Below are 17,432 nucleotides of genomic sequence, written 5' to 3'. Positions count from 1 at the left end.
CATGTAGCCGGATGCCACATTAGACAACAGCAGGTACCACTAAACAGCACAGAAGGCTGCCAGACTGTTTTCCAAGTGTATCCTACACACACAAATCTACATGAACAAGCTAAAAAGAAAACACCATTTTTGAACAGTATTCAACCTCTATTTTTCTGCTAATTTTCAAGTTATGTGCTTTACATGTTGGAAAAAAAAATCATTTATCGAGATAGTTAGGTCCAGTTGGAATTGAGATACAACTCCAGTCAGTAGCATGGGGGACCCTCAAGGGCCTCAAGTATGTCTCCACAGCTATCAGTTGACTGTGTTAACATACAGATATTCTCTTTCAGATATTCATCCATCAGGTATGAAAGATTTGAGAGCTCCACATAAAGATGTTCCATTTATAGCATTCTCAGCACCTAATATTTCAATTACATGAAATGATATAAAGCTGAAATTCAGTGAGATCTTGCACTATAAGGGCAATTGAATAACCTTGGAACACAGGAACTTGGAACACACAGCTAGAAGCAACACCCTTCTATTGCTGGGAACCACTCTATGTAACCCCTTTCATAAATTGATCAAGCTCCATTTCAAGCCCAGGTACATTTTTCTTCTCTGAACTTCACACCTGTGACTACTATAAGCATTCCAATTTCCATTCTAGATGCATTAATTGCCAATTTAATTTTTCAAGTCAAAATGGTCTTTCAGTTTAAGTAACTTTATTGTATTAATCAAGTCAACTCTTGCAGTCTCTGTGTTAGATACACTATTCCTTTGGTCAACCTTACAACCCTTCTGTGCATCTGCTCACACCTGAGTTTATTACAACCACAATACAAACTGTGCCCAGTACTCCAGAGGGATCTTACTAGTGCCTTATCCAGTGTCATTAATACTTTTAAACAAATACATCCTAAAATCAAATCTGCCTTTATCGTGACTACAACATATCCCAGTCTTCTCCATATGTCTGCTAGTGCTGCACTGTCAGCAAATTTCAACAGAGCTTTCTACTTTTTATGCTATCAGAACAAGAAAACTGGAGTCTCGTGAGTCATGTGAAAGCTCTTTAAGAAGCCTACTAGGCTGACTGCCTTTTGGCCTAATAATTTACATTTTAAGCATGCCTCTTGTCTACTAATCTTTTCTAATTCTTTTTTAGGTGTGACGACAAAAGCCTTAAGAAACTCTAGATCAATGAATCTACTACATTTCTTGATCTAGAAAATTAGTTATATTTTGAAGTATATCTGGCTAGTCAGACATGACCTAACATATTACACTTTGGCCCATTTGTCACTTATTTCCAGATCTTTATCCTTTTTCTTCAAAATTTCCAATCAGTAATTCAATGTTGTTGTTACATATTTCGTTCTATACGTATATACATATATACACGCAGCCAGAGTGAGAGATGATTTTCTTCAGTTCTCTACTCCTTTAGTACTATTTTAGTGGAGAAAAGATGTATCAATTGCAGCATGAAAGAGAGAGCAAAATGTTTACCAGGTTAGGCTCTCCTTTATAATCTCATCCTTTGCTTTTTGACATTACGTGGAAGATGTAAATATTTGAGAAGCCATGACAAGATGACTCACTTTAGATTCTAAGATTTATGCAAACAATGCCAACAGATGAGAATAATTAAAATCCAGTCTGACAACCTAAGTAGGAGTGTTTCTTTTGCAATTTTCTACTCAAATCCACTGTGATGAGAAATAGTATTTAAAAGGTCTAGCCAAATAGCAATGCTAGTAACATGGCACTGCTGGTTGACATCGAATTTATGTTCAGCTCTGACTGATGAATAATCATTTATCCTTTGTATCACAAGCTGCCTTAATTCTCTTGGCGGCTGATAAAACAGGCTGAATGTTGCTTCATAATGGTATTTCCCTCAAATGTAATTGCTTAAAAATAATAATTTATGCACAGTTTATGATTAAGCATTTTAATGATACATACCATTCTTGCAAATATATTTATGGGATAGCATAGGTATTAATGTTATGTTTTCACTGAACTTCCTACTGGCATCAGACACGTTTCCTTGTAGGCTTTGGCTAAAAATTGGCAGCCTCGGTAAATTCATTTCTGAGGAGCTATGTAATAAGAAAGTATTCTGAAGTACTATGAATACAAAGTATCACTGTGCTCAGTTTAAAAAAAAAAAATTAAGTCAGATGTGTTATTTATTGAACATTGGTCAGGTAGCATATCACCCATAAGACAGTATTCACCACTATTCACTCATACAGTGAAGAATCTTTAATCCATGCCAGGAGATACATTAATCCAGTTTTAAAATGTTCTGCAGCATCTTACCACACAGTATGTAAACTTTACATCATTGCTATCTAATTACAATGTCATTTAAAATAAAATCTCAGAAACAAAATTCAGATTCTAACTTTAAAACAAGAAAAAGAAATAGAAAAATCTAGAAGTGCAGTTTTTACCCAGACAATAGCTACAACTTGGTTAAGCCCTGTGGGCCTTGAAAAAATCTTTTTAAATTATCAACTCTTCCCTGAGTATATGGTCTCTCTTAAAATAATCTAAAAAGCACAGCTAAACAAGTTCATTTAAACTCTTGGGGGAATAATTACAAGCAGTTAAACAGAAACATTCTGCTTTCAAATCTACAGATTTATAGTTTATAATAAAAGACATAAAATGTCCTCATGACTGGTCAATGCAATTCTAATAGAAAACAAAACTCCAGCGGTTTAGTGACCATAATCTCCAGAGAGCTGAGATGTTTTGCAGATTTCAATTCACAAATAGTCTGCATGACTTACAGCAGCCAAATTTTAAATTACATGGAGCACATTTTATTCTTAAATTAAAACTGCAGGCATGTAAATGCTATATCTATTTTTAAAAGCAATCCCCAAAATTGCAGTTTGCAATTGCAACAGTTAATTATAAAGATGCCAGCACCAATACATAGTGAATCCTGCATCACTGAAACTAGTGCATGCTGGTTAAACCAGACATACTTTCTGAGCTCACTCATCATATCACAAGATGTTTATCAGAGAGCCAAACTTAACATTTTCTTTGATGAGGACAAGTATGTTTCATTTGTCTAAAGACAGTTTCATGATTCATCTGATGGCATGAAAGAAAAATATAGTAGGCACCACTCTACAAGAGTGAACAGCAGCAAATAAAACTGGACAGCAATCAATTTACTTATAATATTATACTGACTGACTATTTAATAAAAAAACATTAATATCTAAGACATTTAACTCATCCAGAGATGAACTCTCATAGAATGAATGAAATCAAAACCAATGCTTAGGATACCTCATAAATTCCAGATAATAAATGCTGTCATTTATTGCCATTTAATGCTAGAATTTATTGAACATGGAAGAAATTTTAGAAAGGGGTGTATGCACTTATTGCAGTTTATTTTTAAATATATATAAAAGTAAAAATGCACAGAAGGATTTTTTTTCCCTTTGTTGGATTTTTTTTAAACAATAACACCAGCAGTTCACTTCCTTACTAAGAGTACTTACAGATCTGGACAAAGTCATACACTTGCCCTTGGAAAGCTACAAGATAACATACAAGGAAAGACAGGCATGAGAGTAAATAAACTACAATTCTGTGATCTGTAAGTGATATCACCCTTTCCTATTTTAGCACTTTCTTCTTCTCTTTCCAGCTCTCATTTTCTTATTTTATTTCCTATTTCTACATATTCTAGTTTTCCCTTTCTCAGCCTTTCTCATTAAATGATAAAGTAATCAGGTCCTTAAAGAAAATCTTCTGTTGTCATCAATTTTTTCTGAATTCCAGCAAACTGTTCATCCATCCATCCCTTCTGAATTCCCTGTGTTCTCTCCTCTCCCACTCTTCTCTGTACAGATAAACTTGCACTGTACATTCTGGTATTCGCTGGCATTGTTTTCCTGTAGTCGTGTGGAAGTCTGTCACCAGCTATAAAGAACTATATAAGATAGTAACAAACTTTCCTTCTGAAAACTCTTGACTGAGAGTGGAACAGTTATCAGTGAACTTTCAGGAAAAAAGGGAATTAATATGGGCAATACATGCAGATCAGTTTTACATAATGTTGCCAGAGAGGAAGAACTAGCTCAGATACTATGAATTCGTATTTTAAAGAAAAGTTTTTCAGTATAGAAAATACTGGTTCTAGTGTAAAAAAGAAAAGCTGCAATTCTGGATTTCCAAGCCTAAGAACAGATACTAAGAGATATTAAAAACGAATGAAATTATATTCTCCTCCTACAAATGAGTACATGAATCCAAGAAAATAAAAGAGTTGTCTGTTACCAGGCAAGGTTTTTAACTACCTGGTAAATCTGAAGAACCTATTTTTAGAAAAACTTAAGAAAATACCAAAATAAAACTCAAACTTTAGAGACTTATTGCTTCTTGGTTCACTGTACAGAACATGATGGCCACTGGCAGAGAAACTATGGAATATTTTGTTCTTCTTTAACATGAGTGACACTACTAAATACACAGTTTACAATCTCTCATGAAAGAAAGACTAAATTCCTTCTGCTTTTTAGAGGCAATCTAAACATGTAATTGTTTGTTTCACAAACTTGAATTTATCTCCTAGACCACTCTATGAAGAATACAGGGGGAGAGGAGGTATAATGTCTACTGTGGAAAGAGTCCATTGATTTCAGGTGCCTGGCTGAGTTTTCAGAATGCTTTGCTTTACACACACACTTCATGCAATGATGAAATTCATTGCATGCTTCAGAGGTCAGACATTCCAGAGAGGTACCCATATAATGACAAACTGATAACTAGCAAGTAAGACTGTAATTTATGCTGAGTTGCTCACTATCACATGAGAACCACACAAGGGAGGCAGGAAAGGATTCCAGAGCTCTGGCACCACACTGAGCTGTCATAAGCAGGGAACCCTCCTCCTCCTTCCTACCATTCCATTTACCATGCTCCTCCTATTCTGCAAAACTGAGACAGGCCCTAGAACAGAGGTCCTGTTTGAAAAGTTAAAGCGCTTTTACTGTTCAGACGTGACTCATCAGCACAGCAGAGATGAACATAATATAGAAGTCCAGCAGAAAAGACTGCACGTTACCATCTAATTAAAAACTGTACGTTGCTCCTAGCTTGCTCTTGCTCCTTGGCTCCTGACTGCTCTAGTTATCCTTCTCCAAGATGAGGGCTACGAGCAGCTCTAGGAATGGCTGAATGCAGTGGATTGCTCTCAAAATACTATGACGAACTGACTGCACAAATATCGGACACTTCTGCTATATACAATACCCCAAAACTATTTAAACTCTGCACTGCCAAAATGCTACTCTAGCCTTTGTGCTCTACTTCACGACATTCAACACATATCCTCAAGTTCACAATACAGAAACATCATGTTGGTAGGCGGTAAAGTAGTTCTCACTTTTTATTTTTTTTTATTCTTTGAATTAAAAAACAAGCATCAAGTAATAACTATGTTTTAAGAGTCACAGACTTGGTCAAATGGTATGTAATGCAGATACAGTCAGTCTGATTTAGAGAGAACTAGACTTAAATAGTGTGGAATGGACATGAGCTAGCTTGTGACACAGCCTCAGAGAATGGTCCCTGCTCAAATGGTCCCTGTTTCACAGAACAGCCACAACTACAGAAAACAATTTAAGATTTCATAGTCATCCTTAATTCTGTCATTTCTTGGCTTCTAAATACTTGCAAATTTGATGTTCTTTTAAGACAGCTTTTTAAGTGTTACATACACCTAGACAAAAAGACGTAACATTAAAATACAGCCATGTTTAGAGATGGACAGAAGTTAAACGTGTTGATTAGAACCTAGATTTGCCTACAGTTTTGATATAAAGCCTATGCTTTGATATAAAAGTATATCTGGCTCTCCGTTGTCTAGAGCTTTCCTGGATCAAGATGGAATAGCATATGATCAAACCTTGATCAGTCCATGCACTACAGGGAGCTACACCAACTACAATAAGAGGCAGGAAAATGTTGATGCCTTTAACTTGTTCACAGTCTGTCCCAAAGTCACCATATAATTTTTTTAACCTCATAAATAAAAAATAATTTCCATATTAATATTCCTCACACATGCTTATTGTCCTTTTTTTACTTTCAGTGAGAAATTCTTTAACTTTAGTATTTTGTTATCCTTTGATGTAGAGCAAAATGTCTCTTCTAAAGACAGAGTTCAAGTAAATAGAACTTCAACAACAGACTTCATAATGAGGCCTATAGAAATAAACAAAGCCATGCAGTGGTTTCATTGCTAAGTTTTCTCAACACTTCATATTTATACTAGCCAAATTTTCCGGTTACGGTCTCTGTCTCTACAACCTTTGTCTCCCTTTTCTTTTTCCCTGACTCAGCTCCTTTTTAGAATTGTGTCTTCTTTTGGCATATGGTGAAAGGTGTTTCATAAACTGGGGGGAATAGGAGGTACTCATATGGAGAAAGCAGATACAGTTTTTAACATGAATTATAGCTACAATGCAGTATTTATTCCCTGAGCACAGAGCTCAGTGAAAATAAGTGACCAAAGTATATCCCCATACTAAGCTGAAAGAAAGAAAAGTGCCTTAGCCACCATAAGTTACCAAAGAAAATCCTTCCCTCCAAAAAAATGTTTCAAATGAATAAATGTATGCAGTTTTCAGGGATCCACAAATCTTCCCTTAGAAGTTGATTAATTAAGTCAAAATGTTTTAATCTAGACAAGTGCCTACTCCTTCAAGAGCCAATTATTTCTTCCACTGTATATTGCTGAATCTGTGACATGACAATGACCTGCATGACAGAAGATCCATGGCTAAAATCTTATCTCTACCTAAATCAATGGGAGTGTTCCCATTACTTCAAAAAGATCATTAACTCATTGCCATCATAACAATAGGATTTGGCAGTACTTGAAAGGTTCTGATACTTGGAACTGTCTTTTGCTATAAGCTAGGCACTTCCCCTCAAGACTTTCTCTATTTAGCAGCACAGAAGAGAATTTGTGCTGTCCTTTGTGTATTACATATGGGTAAGCAAACAGCTGTATTTAAACAGCAAACAACTAGTAACATCCACAGCAGGTTCCAGCAGAAAGATGACTCACGATGGTTCTAAACATGAACACCTCCAGTAGCCAGAAAAAAAAGGACAAATATTTGGTCCAAAGGTTCTTTAAAAAAATATGGGCAGTGCACAGTGCAGCAGAAAACTGAAATTCTGAGGTGGGATTTAAAGTGCTCTCCCATATCTTCTGAAACAGAGATATGTTGGGGAGATGATGCATTCAGTCTCCAGAGAGAAGAAAGATACTGTTCACACAGCACTTCTACTCACCAGTCCTTGCAGCAGCAATGGTGTTGGCTTTGAAGGAAGCCAACTGTCCTGCTCTCCCAGCCAGAGGTAAAGAATTGCATTGGTGGCCACTAGAGGGAGGATTAGGAATATAGTAAATTGTGGGCAAAAGGCACCCATGATGAATCACATGGGACAACCTACAAATCCCCCACCGCTGCCAAAGGGCAACAATTCTCAGATACTGCTATGGGCTGGTAAGTATAATCCAGTTGTTATCATCTGCTACAGAGGAGCTGCCAGTATGCATCCTGAACTTTGGTGGCTGGAGGATAGGAGGGCTGACTAGGATCACGTGAAGCATACCTACAAACACACAAAGACACATCCCTTTATTTACAGTTGCCTTATTTGCCTTATGGTTTTTAATCTCCTTACTTAAAACTTCTGATGTCCTTTATCAAGAAAGCTCCTGTGAAAAACAAACATACCAGCTTCACGAGAATCTCAGAAGCATCAGCAGAGACACACACACTGTGCCAAGATACACTGTATTTAACAAAACCATCTGAACATATTAAGTGTACTTGAAAACAACAAAATCCGTTGTGATAAAATAAATGTTCTTTCACTAAATTAAGGTTTGAGGCATGTCTGAAAGAAATGTTTTCAATTAGTTACCTAGATAATTATGTAGTTAAGTGTATCTTGCAATTCAGTTTACCCTGTAGCTTGACTGCCTGGTGTCTTACCTCCAGCACAAGTGGCAGAACATTCTGACCAAGGCAGATGATTCCACGCAAAGCCAACTTCATTGTCTCCACTGCCAGTGCGAGAGATGGGAACATTGAATTTATACCTTATACCCAAATTTTGTTCCTGTAGCAGAATCTGTAGTTGAAAACAACTGGTTATACCATTAAAACAAGCAAGCAGAGGGCAACTACAGTGACATTTAATCTAGGTATGTGTTCTGTCCTGTGGAAGGGAAAAAAGGAATTAAGGAAGCCTTAGTAGTTCTTTTAGGTACTCCCAAAAGAATCTGGACTGACTTTTAAAACATACACAAATGAGAAGTATTATTGTCTAAGGTCAGCTTTGTCTTTTTTTCCCCCTTAACACAACTTTGTAACTTCTGTCCGTTCTTTATTCTTGACATAATTGTTCTAAAAAGCCAGTTTTAATAAAACTAATGTCTTAATGGACGTAACTTGACAGCTGAATGATTATGTGAGGTCGAAGTTGGTTAAGGACATTACTGTGCAAACATGCAGCAGTCCTCACTGAAATCTTGTGAGGAGCTACCCACATAGCAGTTACGAACGTAGCTCTGCCCTTGTTTGCACTCCTAGTGACTATAATAATAATAATAGTAATAATAGTAACAGCAACAGACTGTTGCTGAGGTAATTGTTTTCCCCTAATGCAATAGCCAAGAGCATTAGCTTGGTGGAATCACACCTGGGATTCCTTTAAAGGAATATCAAAACTCTCGCTGCAGCTGTTTCGCTGCAGGTGATACAGATGGAAGTGCAACAATCACCATGAGTTTTTGTCTACCCTCACTGTTGAACTGCACTTCCACATACCACCTGCCCAACACTAGCCTTTGACTTTTTATCAAACTTCTCCTTTCTGTTGCTAATACCATATATCATGTTAGATGCAGCAATCTGACCCATCTTAGAGCTAATTCTCATCCCCTTCTACCCTCTGTGATACTTTGCAGAGGCATATCTGCCTATCTCCATTGGACAAAAGAGCACAGAATTTTCAGTAAGAAAGTCAGTGGCACTGACTGGATGAGAAAAGGCACCATAATCATTGTGTAACTCATTCTGTATGGACTTTCTAGCTTATCCGTACCTACAGAAGAAAAACCAGGGTTTAGGTGCTTGAAAATGCTGCCTAAAACGTGAATATCCAGGCAACAATCATTCTATACACAAAAATATTCTTTCTGGATCAAGCAATCCCTGAACTGCAAATTTGGCACCTGACAGAATATACTGGGCAAGTGTCACCTTGTTCTTATACTCCTCCTCAACATAGCAGCGCAACAGTAAGCTTGCTATGGCCTGCTGTCAGACACAGGGTATCGGGATCCTGGTCACATCTTCTGTTACATTCTCACATTTTGTACAATCTGTTCAGAGCAATGTATGTCACAGCAACATACTTTAACACGGGTCAAGTCATGATCCTCTTGCTGTGGTAAGAGTATACCTCACGCTCCAGCCCAGCCAGGCTTAAAACCACTGACATCTACAGAACTGTCAGGAACTGTCATGCTATATATATCTCAAGACTTCCATGTATCAGCAGTATGCAAAGATACAATATATGCCGCATTTAGAATTTCGGCTACCATTATTCTGAACAACACTTAACAGAGATGGCGCATTTTCTGGGATATTTCCTTGGGCCCTTCTGACTTTATCCCTGTTTCATCACAATGTTTGGCAGTCAGTTTTGAAAGGCAAGAAAGCTGTGTTAAAACGTAAATGCAAAGTCCCAGCTAGGCAAGCTGTATACTCTTTGAAAACACAACCTATTTTGATTTCATTCATGGCCTTGTCTTTTCTCAGAACACAAATACATATTTAAAATTTCAGAAACATATTAATTATAACTTTACCATGACTATGAGATTTTCTGAAGTAGGGCCTAGTGCTTCCAAAGACTCTGGTTCATCTGTTGGCCTCTTGTAATGGAAAGCTGTTCCAGCAACATCAAACTTTCTTGGCCAGTCAATAGTCCAGGCACCATTAATATAGTAGTCATCTTCTTCAGATTTTAAAGCTTAAAAAAAAATACAAGCCACCTAAAAATTGGAAGCAGCATTTATAATGGAGAAGCCATTGCAAATTAATCTACTAATCTGTTAGAAGCATGTGAGCTTCAGCTCAATATCACCATTTTTTCAAGCAATATAAAGCCTTTTCTTTAGCCCTGGTCAAAATATCCCTCATGCATTTGACAATACTGCCTCTGCCATAATCCTCAATGTGCAGATATACTTTGCAGATTTCAACATGCAGATGCTACATGGAACAACCAGAATGCCTCATACAACTTGCAATATCTCTTCAACTTTAAAACTGAGCCCATGTGCAATGTATGCTGGTCTACGTAAGATAGATGTAGGTCTCGAATGTATAATCAATTATCAATCTAATCTTTAGATTAAGAAATTGGGGCATGGGATAAGTATCTCAGATAATGGGCAGAGAAAAAAAAAAGAAGGAATATTGAGTCTGGCATACAGTGCCAATCAGTTCTTGCTTTGTTGCCTTTGTCCACTGTTTTTTTTTTCCTTCTGGAAGCATAAATCCAAGATATTTCTACTACAAACCCAAATACTAGCTACTTAGTCTGATATTTTCTTATTTCTAATTTACAGCCATAAACCATAAAAGTACTGTAGATAAAACATAAATTTCTCTGCTAACCAACCAATTAGGCTGGACAAGCATATATTATTCAGGGATTTATTTCTGATATTTTATCAATAATATTAGATTAAGTTTTTAAATATGAAACTGACTTTGTATCTTAAGGTGAATATTTTGTTTATTAGATATTGACTTCTTGACTTAAGGTGAAGATCACCAAGTTATTCAGCATTCATATTTACTTTAAATTAAACAAGTTCGTAAAGGCAAAATGATGGTTGGAAATACATGATCAAAGAGCCATGTCATTTTTTGTTGAGACAAATAACTGACTTTACTAGACAAGGAACAAACTCACATTACAATCATAAGGAATAAGACAACTTATGATCAAGTTTTATTCTCAACTACATCTGTGTGGACAGATGGTTTACCTCAAACAGTTAGGGAAAATGTCTCAATAATGCTCAAATTTTCTAAAACAGATCAGAGAGCATTCCTATGAGCAGGAGATAGTTAGAGAGGCAGTAATGTTCTGTTGGTGACAGCCATATTCAGCAGGGATTAGTAACCATTTCCATCATCACCATAAGGTCTGAAAAGGAATGTCTTTCCATAGCATAAATCTTATTCCATTGGATTTACTTTGGAAACACTCATGTGCTTTAAGTGAAGAAACTAGTTCTGACACATTCTCTTATCTGGAATTCTCAAAGTAATTCAGATTCCTTATTGTCTATATAGGTTTTGTAGTACAAGGAGATGAAAAAAAAAGTAAGTATAGGAGAACAAGACAAATTGCAAGCTGTACTGTACTAAAAGAAAGGAACAGTACTCTTATCTATTTTACATGGGTATATGAAGTAACTATGTTACAGCTGAATGTGAGTATTTTGTTTTATCAGTGGTCCTATTTCCACATAGCCAAAATTTCTATCCATCTTGCTTTTACAAAATCTAGCTTAATTAAAAGAAGGTCACAGGGTCTCCCAAAGCTACCACGATGTATTAAACTCTCTCTTACTGTGCCACTCAATCCCAAACATTTTCTTGTTAGTATGTCTAGTATCTACTAAGAGCAAATAATGAAGTGAATTCTTTATATTACTTGAGACATATGAACAACAAGACATAGAAATGAGCCCAAGAGAACATTCTCATACATGTTTACGTAATTAAAAATTCTGAAATTATATGCTATCAATTCTATGTATGCTATGTACACTTAAACTAATGTATATCCAGAAGCAAAGCAGTTCACTTTTTACCTTTCTGACTACCAAAGAAAAATGCACTTGCATTCTGTAAATAGATTTACCTAATGTCAGTTGTTATGCATAGGTGAAGGCCGCACACTTGTGTATAGCATTCCAATGACATAACTGCATGACAATGAAGATGCAGTGGCATAATGCTATTAGCACATGAGACAGTAGGAACAAATTCATGTCCTAATCAACTCATTTATGAGAACTTGAGAATGCAGGAAGCCCACAGAAAATCAGCACACAACACCTTGTTGCATAAGGGGAATATAAGGGAAGATGTCACCCTGGATCAAGCCATTTAAGGGAAGGTAACAGCATTACTAAACACACATCTTTTCAGCAGCTCTGAAAACAAGCAATTTTGTGGTTATTAGGTTATTTGTCGGACAGATCAGTTTAAAATACTGAATTATTTATGCAGCTGCAGAAACATGCTTTTGCTGTCACACCACTATGTGATGTGATCAGCCAGAGACAGGGGGAGGGAGGACAGATGCTGATTGAGCTAACTGAATTGCCAAATGTCTAACTGCAGTCTGAATTTGAGGCCATTGCTTGCAAAAGAACTGGATCTTAGTTTAAGGAGCCATGGGATGTTTGTTGCAAGTTAGGTTGAAAGCCTGCTAACTGAAATGAACAAAGAAGAAACTTTGAAGCCAGTGTGACAGCTACAGAGGAAGAGGGGTTTATTTTTTCCTTTTTTTGTACACTTCCAAATGGAGAAATTGATTTCTCTAGACTGTGGTATTTGGCAGCAGTGCACATAAAACAAAATACAGTAATATATGTAAATGATTATTTTCAGATGAATCAGTTCTCTAATCTGGCTCATGGTGTGGCCACACAAACAGCTGACCTGGAACAACAGAGGGAACTCCATAAAGACAGGAAAGGAGCTGTGAAGTTGACACTGCTGCTAAAGAAATATCCATAAAACAATACCCTTGAGGTATGTATTTTAACATAATAAACTCATTTTTAACTACCATTGTGCTTGTATAGTTCTTTTAAGGGAGCAGACAAATTAGAAGCCTTCCTTTCCCCAGAAACTGGTGATCCTAAAATAGTGATCCGGTTCACACTCACAGAACAAAACATCCCATCACAAAATAAAATGGCCCCTGCGACTTAGTAAAATTATCTTTCATTAGGATATAATGGCACCTTTGAAAGTTGGAAACACAAGAAACTAGCGAAGGAGAGGAATCCCCCATTTGTGTAGTGAGAGCTTCTATGGCATGAAGCAAGGTAGTGAGGAGACAGCCTGAAACTCAGGAAACCCCTTGAAATTGTGACAAGCACATAAAAAGTGTTTATGTACCACTTCACATTTTTATATCTGTGGCCAGATTAAATACCAATGAAGTTGTCTGTATTTTTTATTTAAGTCAAAAAATTTACATTTTTCATTCATTTTATACAGATGGTGCCAACGTAAATGCTTTTCCAGATTATCTTCTTCTGCTTATGAAATAGAGGAATAACAAACTTAATTGTAGTAGCGAAGAGTTATCTTCTCTGTTCTGGTTTTCAGTTGCCCATGGAATAGTTCTTAGCAGAAAATGACCACGGTAGGATGCATTGTATGCCTCTCTCCCACCACCTCTGTTTGAAATGTCAGTATAGGATATATGAGCAACCTTACCTGCAGTACATTTTTACAAGGGGGAGGGGCCATGGGGAGTGTGATGCTTTAAGAATAAGCACTCTACTGCTGGAGTAGTGGTGTTATTATTGCTGCAGAATGGAGGGAGATTGATTATCTACTGAATTACAGAAGGGTGGGGGCAGGCAAAGAGAAAAGTAGGCAGCCAACAGTAAAAGGTACCATTATTATCAATATAATCAATTTAGAAATTAATGCACCTAGAAGGATAATTGCCCTTCTAACTCACACTCACAGGTATCACAATCCTTTCCAACATGTTAGTGTTATACGTATCAACTACATGGAATACAGACTGACAAGGTAGCCTCATCAGCTGCTTTCCAGCCTAAACAGGTAATAGCTTTTGGTTGTGTTAATCTGTTAGTTTGCTGTACAACTAATCAGCTCTCTAGTCTATTTTTGACTAAGAAATTAGTGTTCTTGCACTACTGTGAACTGACTGCTATGCAAATCAGGGTACAGAGACTTTCAGAAATGCATGTTGTTTGACGAAGCTGGATTTGTATGTTATCAGTATTAAAAGAACAGAAAGCAAATTTAACACAGTCTTTAAAGAAAGGAATAATAATCTGGGAATTTGAATTTAATTCTGTGCTTTACAACAGGCTTCCTGAATTATCTCAATTAAGCACCCAGTTTTTCTGCACCTCATCTTCTTTATCTATAAAACAGGGATGGCATCTAGTCCCTACAACACAGCAACACAGAAACACTGTGGAATGAATACATTAAATTGCCTTAAGATTAAGGAGACAGTACTGTTAGCATTTAAGTAACTATGGCTGTTGATTATAATCACTCCAAGAATAAAACTGTGTTTTAAAACAGTATAATCCCCCAAGATCAGAGACTTGCCAGATGGAAGACACTACCTCAGAGTGGGACAGTAGATCATTTGAGTGTTCCTCATCCACTTCAGCTCAAGTCTGACACTGTAACTATAGTGAAGTTGACCTGATTTTGCACTGAGTGGACAAGGAGGAATCACATGATATATTTCATTAGCTCCATTCAAGAGCATACATCCTAACCAACTACTGCAACTGTCTGATCACAACCTAATATTAACAGCTAACAATTCCCTCTGCTGCTATGTGTATGGTTTGGCCAAACTAGAAAATGTACCTTCAAATCACAACATAAACTCTGACTTATAACACTCTGCTATTTAAACCATGCTCTCACCAATGTAGTTCTTTGACATTGCCACTTCTCTTATTTCAATGTGCACAGAACCTCTTGGAATTTGAATCACTTCCATATAGCCTATAAGACAAAGGTAAATTTTATTTGTTGTTGTTTACGTTAATCAATATTAGTCATGAAACTAACCATTAATAATTTACTACTAAAAATTAGTATGAGATAGGGGATTCAAACGTACTTAACATTTTCTTTCATGTGATGTAAAGAAAAACTCTTTATATTTCATACAAAAATTTGAAAGTGCTAATAAAGTCTTTTCAACAGTGTATCACAAGTAATAATGCATAAAATGACCTCAGGGTCATAGGATAATTCAGGTTGGAAAGGACCTCAGATAGTCATTTAGTCCAACTTCCTGCTACAAGCAGGGTCAGCTAGGAGATCAGACCAAGTTACTCAGTGCTTTATCCTGCTGGGTCATGAAAAACTCCAAAGATGGAAACTCTACAACCTTTATGGGCAACCTGATCCACTGCTGGACTGTCCACCTGGGGAAAAAGTTTCTTTCCATTTGGTCAGCACCTGTCTTGTTTCAATTTATAGTCATTGTCTCTTCTGCCACCACATACCCACCACTGTGAAGAGCCTGGCTCTGGCTTCTCCATAACCTCCTCATACATATTGGAAGGCTGATACTAGGTCCCCACAAACCTCCTCTTCTCCAGGCTAAATAAGTGCAGTTCTCAGCCTCTCGTCACAGAAAGGGAAGCACTCCAGACCCCAATACTCTTAGTGGTCCCTCACTGAACTGAACTCATCCCAATGCATCAATCCTTTTCCTGTACTCAGGAGCCCAAAACTGGTAAGACTAAGACTGCAGCACTAATACTGTCTTTTTTGAGCTAAGCTTTAAACTAATTGTCCATATACATTTCCTGAATTCTTAATAAGATTAACTTAAGAGACATTTCTGGATTCTTTCTATTCTAAAATTTCATGTATGACTAAATATCAGATTCTACCATACACATTAAAATAATATACAACATTACTCTTACTATACCACCATAACTGAATAATAATTTAAAAAAACGAACCCACTTCTTTTTAAGTGCAGTAAAGACCATGAGAATTAAGTATCCAGTAATGAAACATATTGTGGTATTTGACATAAATCTAAACTAATACAGCAAAAACAAATGAGGCAAAAGGAGTCAAAGTGACTGACCAGCAGCAGTGCTATGCTGGAAATCAACGCAGCACTGTTATCTGCTAAAGAGTCATCTAAATGCATTGTGCAATAGAATGGACATATATGTGCATACCTCCTCTGGGCAATGAATCATTGAAGAAACCTTCAATGGCTTCACATGTACTCCCATCTCCTCCACAAACACGGCATCTATCTTCCTTAGCATCAGACCCCAAAATATTATCACAACCTACATGCTGAGAACAGATAAGAACAAATATTTTAACAGGATGATGGTCTTGCACGACTATATTCATAGTTTTTTTTAAGTCTTTCTCTCAAGTTTTATTCAGTTCTTTTTATCTACTCTGGTTTTGGTAGCTGTTACCATAAGTGGGTTTTCACTTACCAGAGAAAGAAAATAAAAAAGGAATACAATCCACATTTTCGGTTGTTACCAAATCTTGATTAATAAGTACTTTGTATTTCTACTGTGACGTTCAGGAAGGGATCTCACAGCATTTTATAAACAATGTAATTACTGCAGTTATCAATAAATGATTATTGATGTTTTTGTTTAATATTACAACAGCTAACTGTGTTCCATCTATATTGCTTTGTTAAGGTAAATATTTGCTGTGTGTTCCTTAGACATTTATGCAGCATAAATGGTATTATTGTTCCCAAAGGCATTTACAGCTTCATAGACCATATTTCCACATCCTCCAGGCAAAACCTGCAATTATTTTCCTAAATTTGAATGTAAAGTGTAAATGACTTCACTGTAAGAATGAATGCAGAATGAAACTTAGTGAAAGGCTGAATTACATGCTGTAATAGATTGGATTCAAAAGCCCTTGGAAAAAAGAGGTATCTATAACTGATCATAAAAAGTACATTACATTTCTGATTATCTGCTTGAGAAATCTATGCACAGTGAACAATGATTAACTCTCTATAACTTATTGATTCAACCCTATTACAAAGCTAATGAAAATAGACAGCTAGATCCTTAAAAAAAAAAACCAAAAAAACCCTAACCAACAAACAAACAAAAAAGAGAGAACAAACAAGTAGGATGTAAATAGAACGAACATTGCAGCTTGCCAATTTTTTCCGGGATTTATACAAAAAAGAAGGCAGCTACATATCTTTGTTTACTGTCTAGCAATATTATCTACCATTTTGTAACAGGTAATACATAGGTCATAAGAGAAGTCAAAATACTTCAAATAATTGACAAAATAGTATTATTTTAACCATTTATATTTCAACTTTCTGATTCACCAAGAAGACATAGGCTCAACTTTATTACATAGCTCATTCTCAACTCAAGATTTAGTCTGATTATTAGTTTTAAAAGATTTTTCAAAACTACTAAAATCTTCTTATGTATAAAGTACACCAGATTTCCACAGGCTATTTCTTCTGCTTTTTTTTTTTTTCTGTCAGTTTACTAATACATG

The 17,432-nt window shown here is 36.4% G+C and overlaps 1 protein-coding gene across 8 annotated transcripts in view; it reads right to left on the bottom strand.

Annotated features, from left to right (window-relative positions):
* ADAMTS6 (ADAM metallopeptidase with thrombospondin type 1 motif 6) overlaps positions 1-17,432 on the bottom strand; it is a 160,668-nt gene that overhangs the window by 23,740 nt on the left and 119,496 nt on the right. For 7 of the 8 annotated variants that reach the window (XM_052777737.1, XM_052777736.1, XM_052777735.1 and 4 more), the window contains 4 exons: positions 16,100-16,223; positions 14,814-14,894; positions 9,935-10,098; positions 8,049-8,187 (listed from right to left, as the gene is read on the bottom strand). In XM_052777737.1, the coding sequence (XP_052633697.1) occupies positions 8,049-8,187; positions 9,935-10,098; positions 14,814-14,894; positions 16,100-16,223 (508 nt within the window). Of the gene's footprint in view, positions 1-7,338; positions 7,428-8,048; positions 8,188-9,934; positions 10,099-14,813; positions 14,895-16,099; positions 16,224-17,432 lie in introns of all 8 variants that reach the window. The other variant, XM_052777740.1, reaches the window with a different exon arrangement.

Source organism: Harpia harpyja, chromosome Z (assembly GCF_026419915.1).
Source record: "Harpia harpyja isolate bHarHar1 chromosome Z, bHarHar1 primary haplotype, whole genome shotgun sequence".
In the NCBI taxonomy this organism is placed as follows: domain Eukaryota; kingdom Metazoa; phylum Chordata; class Aves; order Accipitriformes; family Accipitridae; genus Harpia; species Harpia harpyja.
The sequence above is the reverse complement of the archived record's forward strand: the minus strand, read 5'-3'. Positions and strand labels throughout refer to the sequence as shown.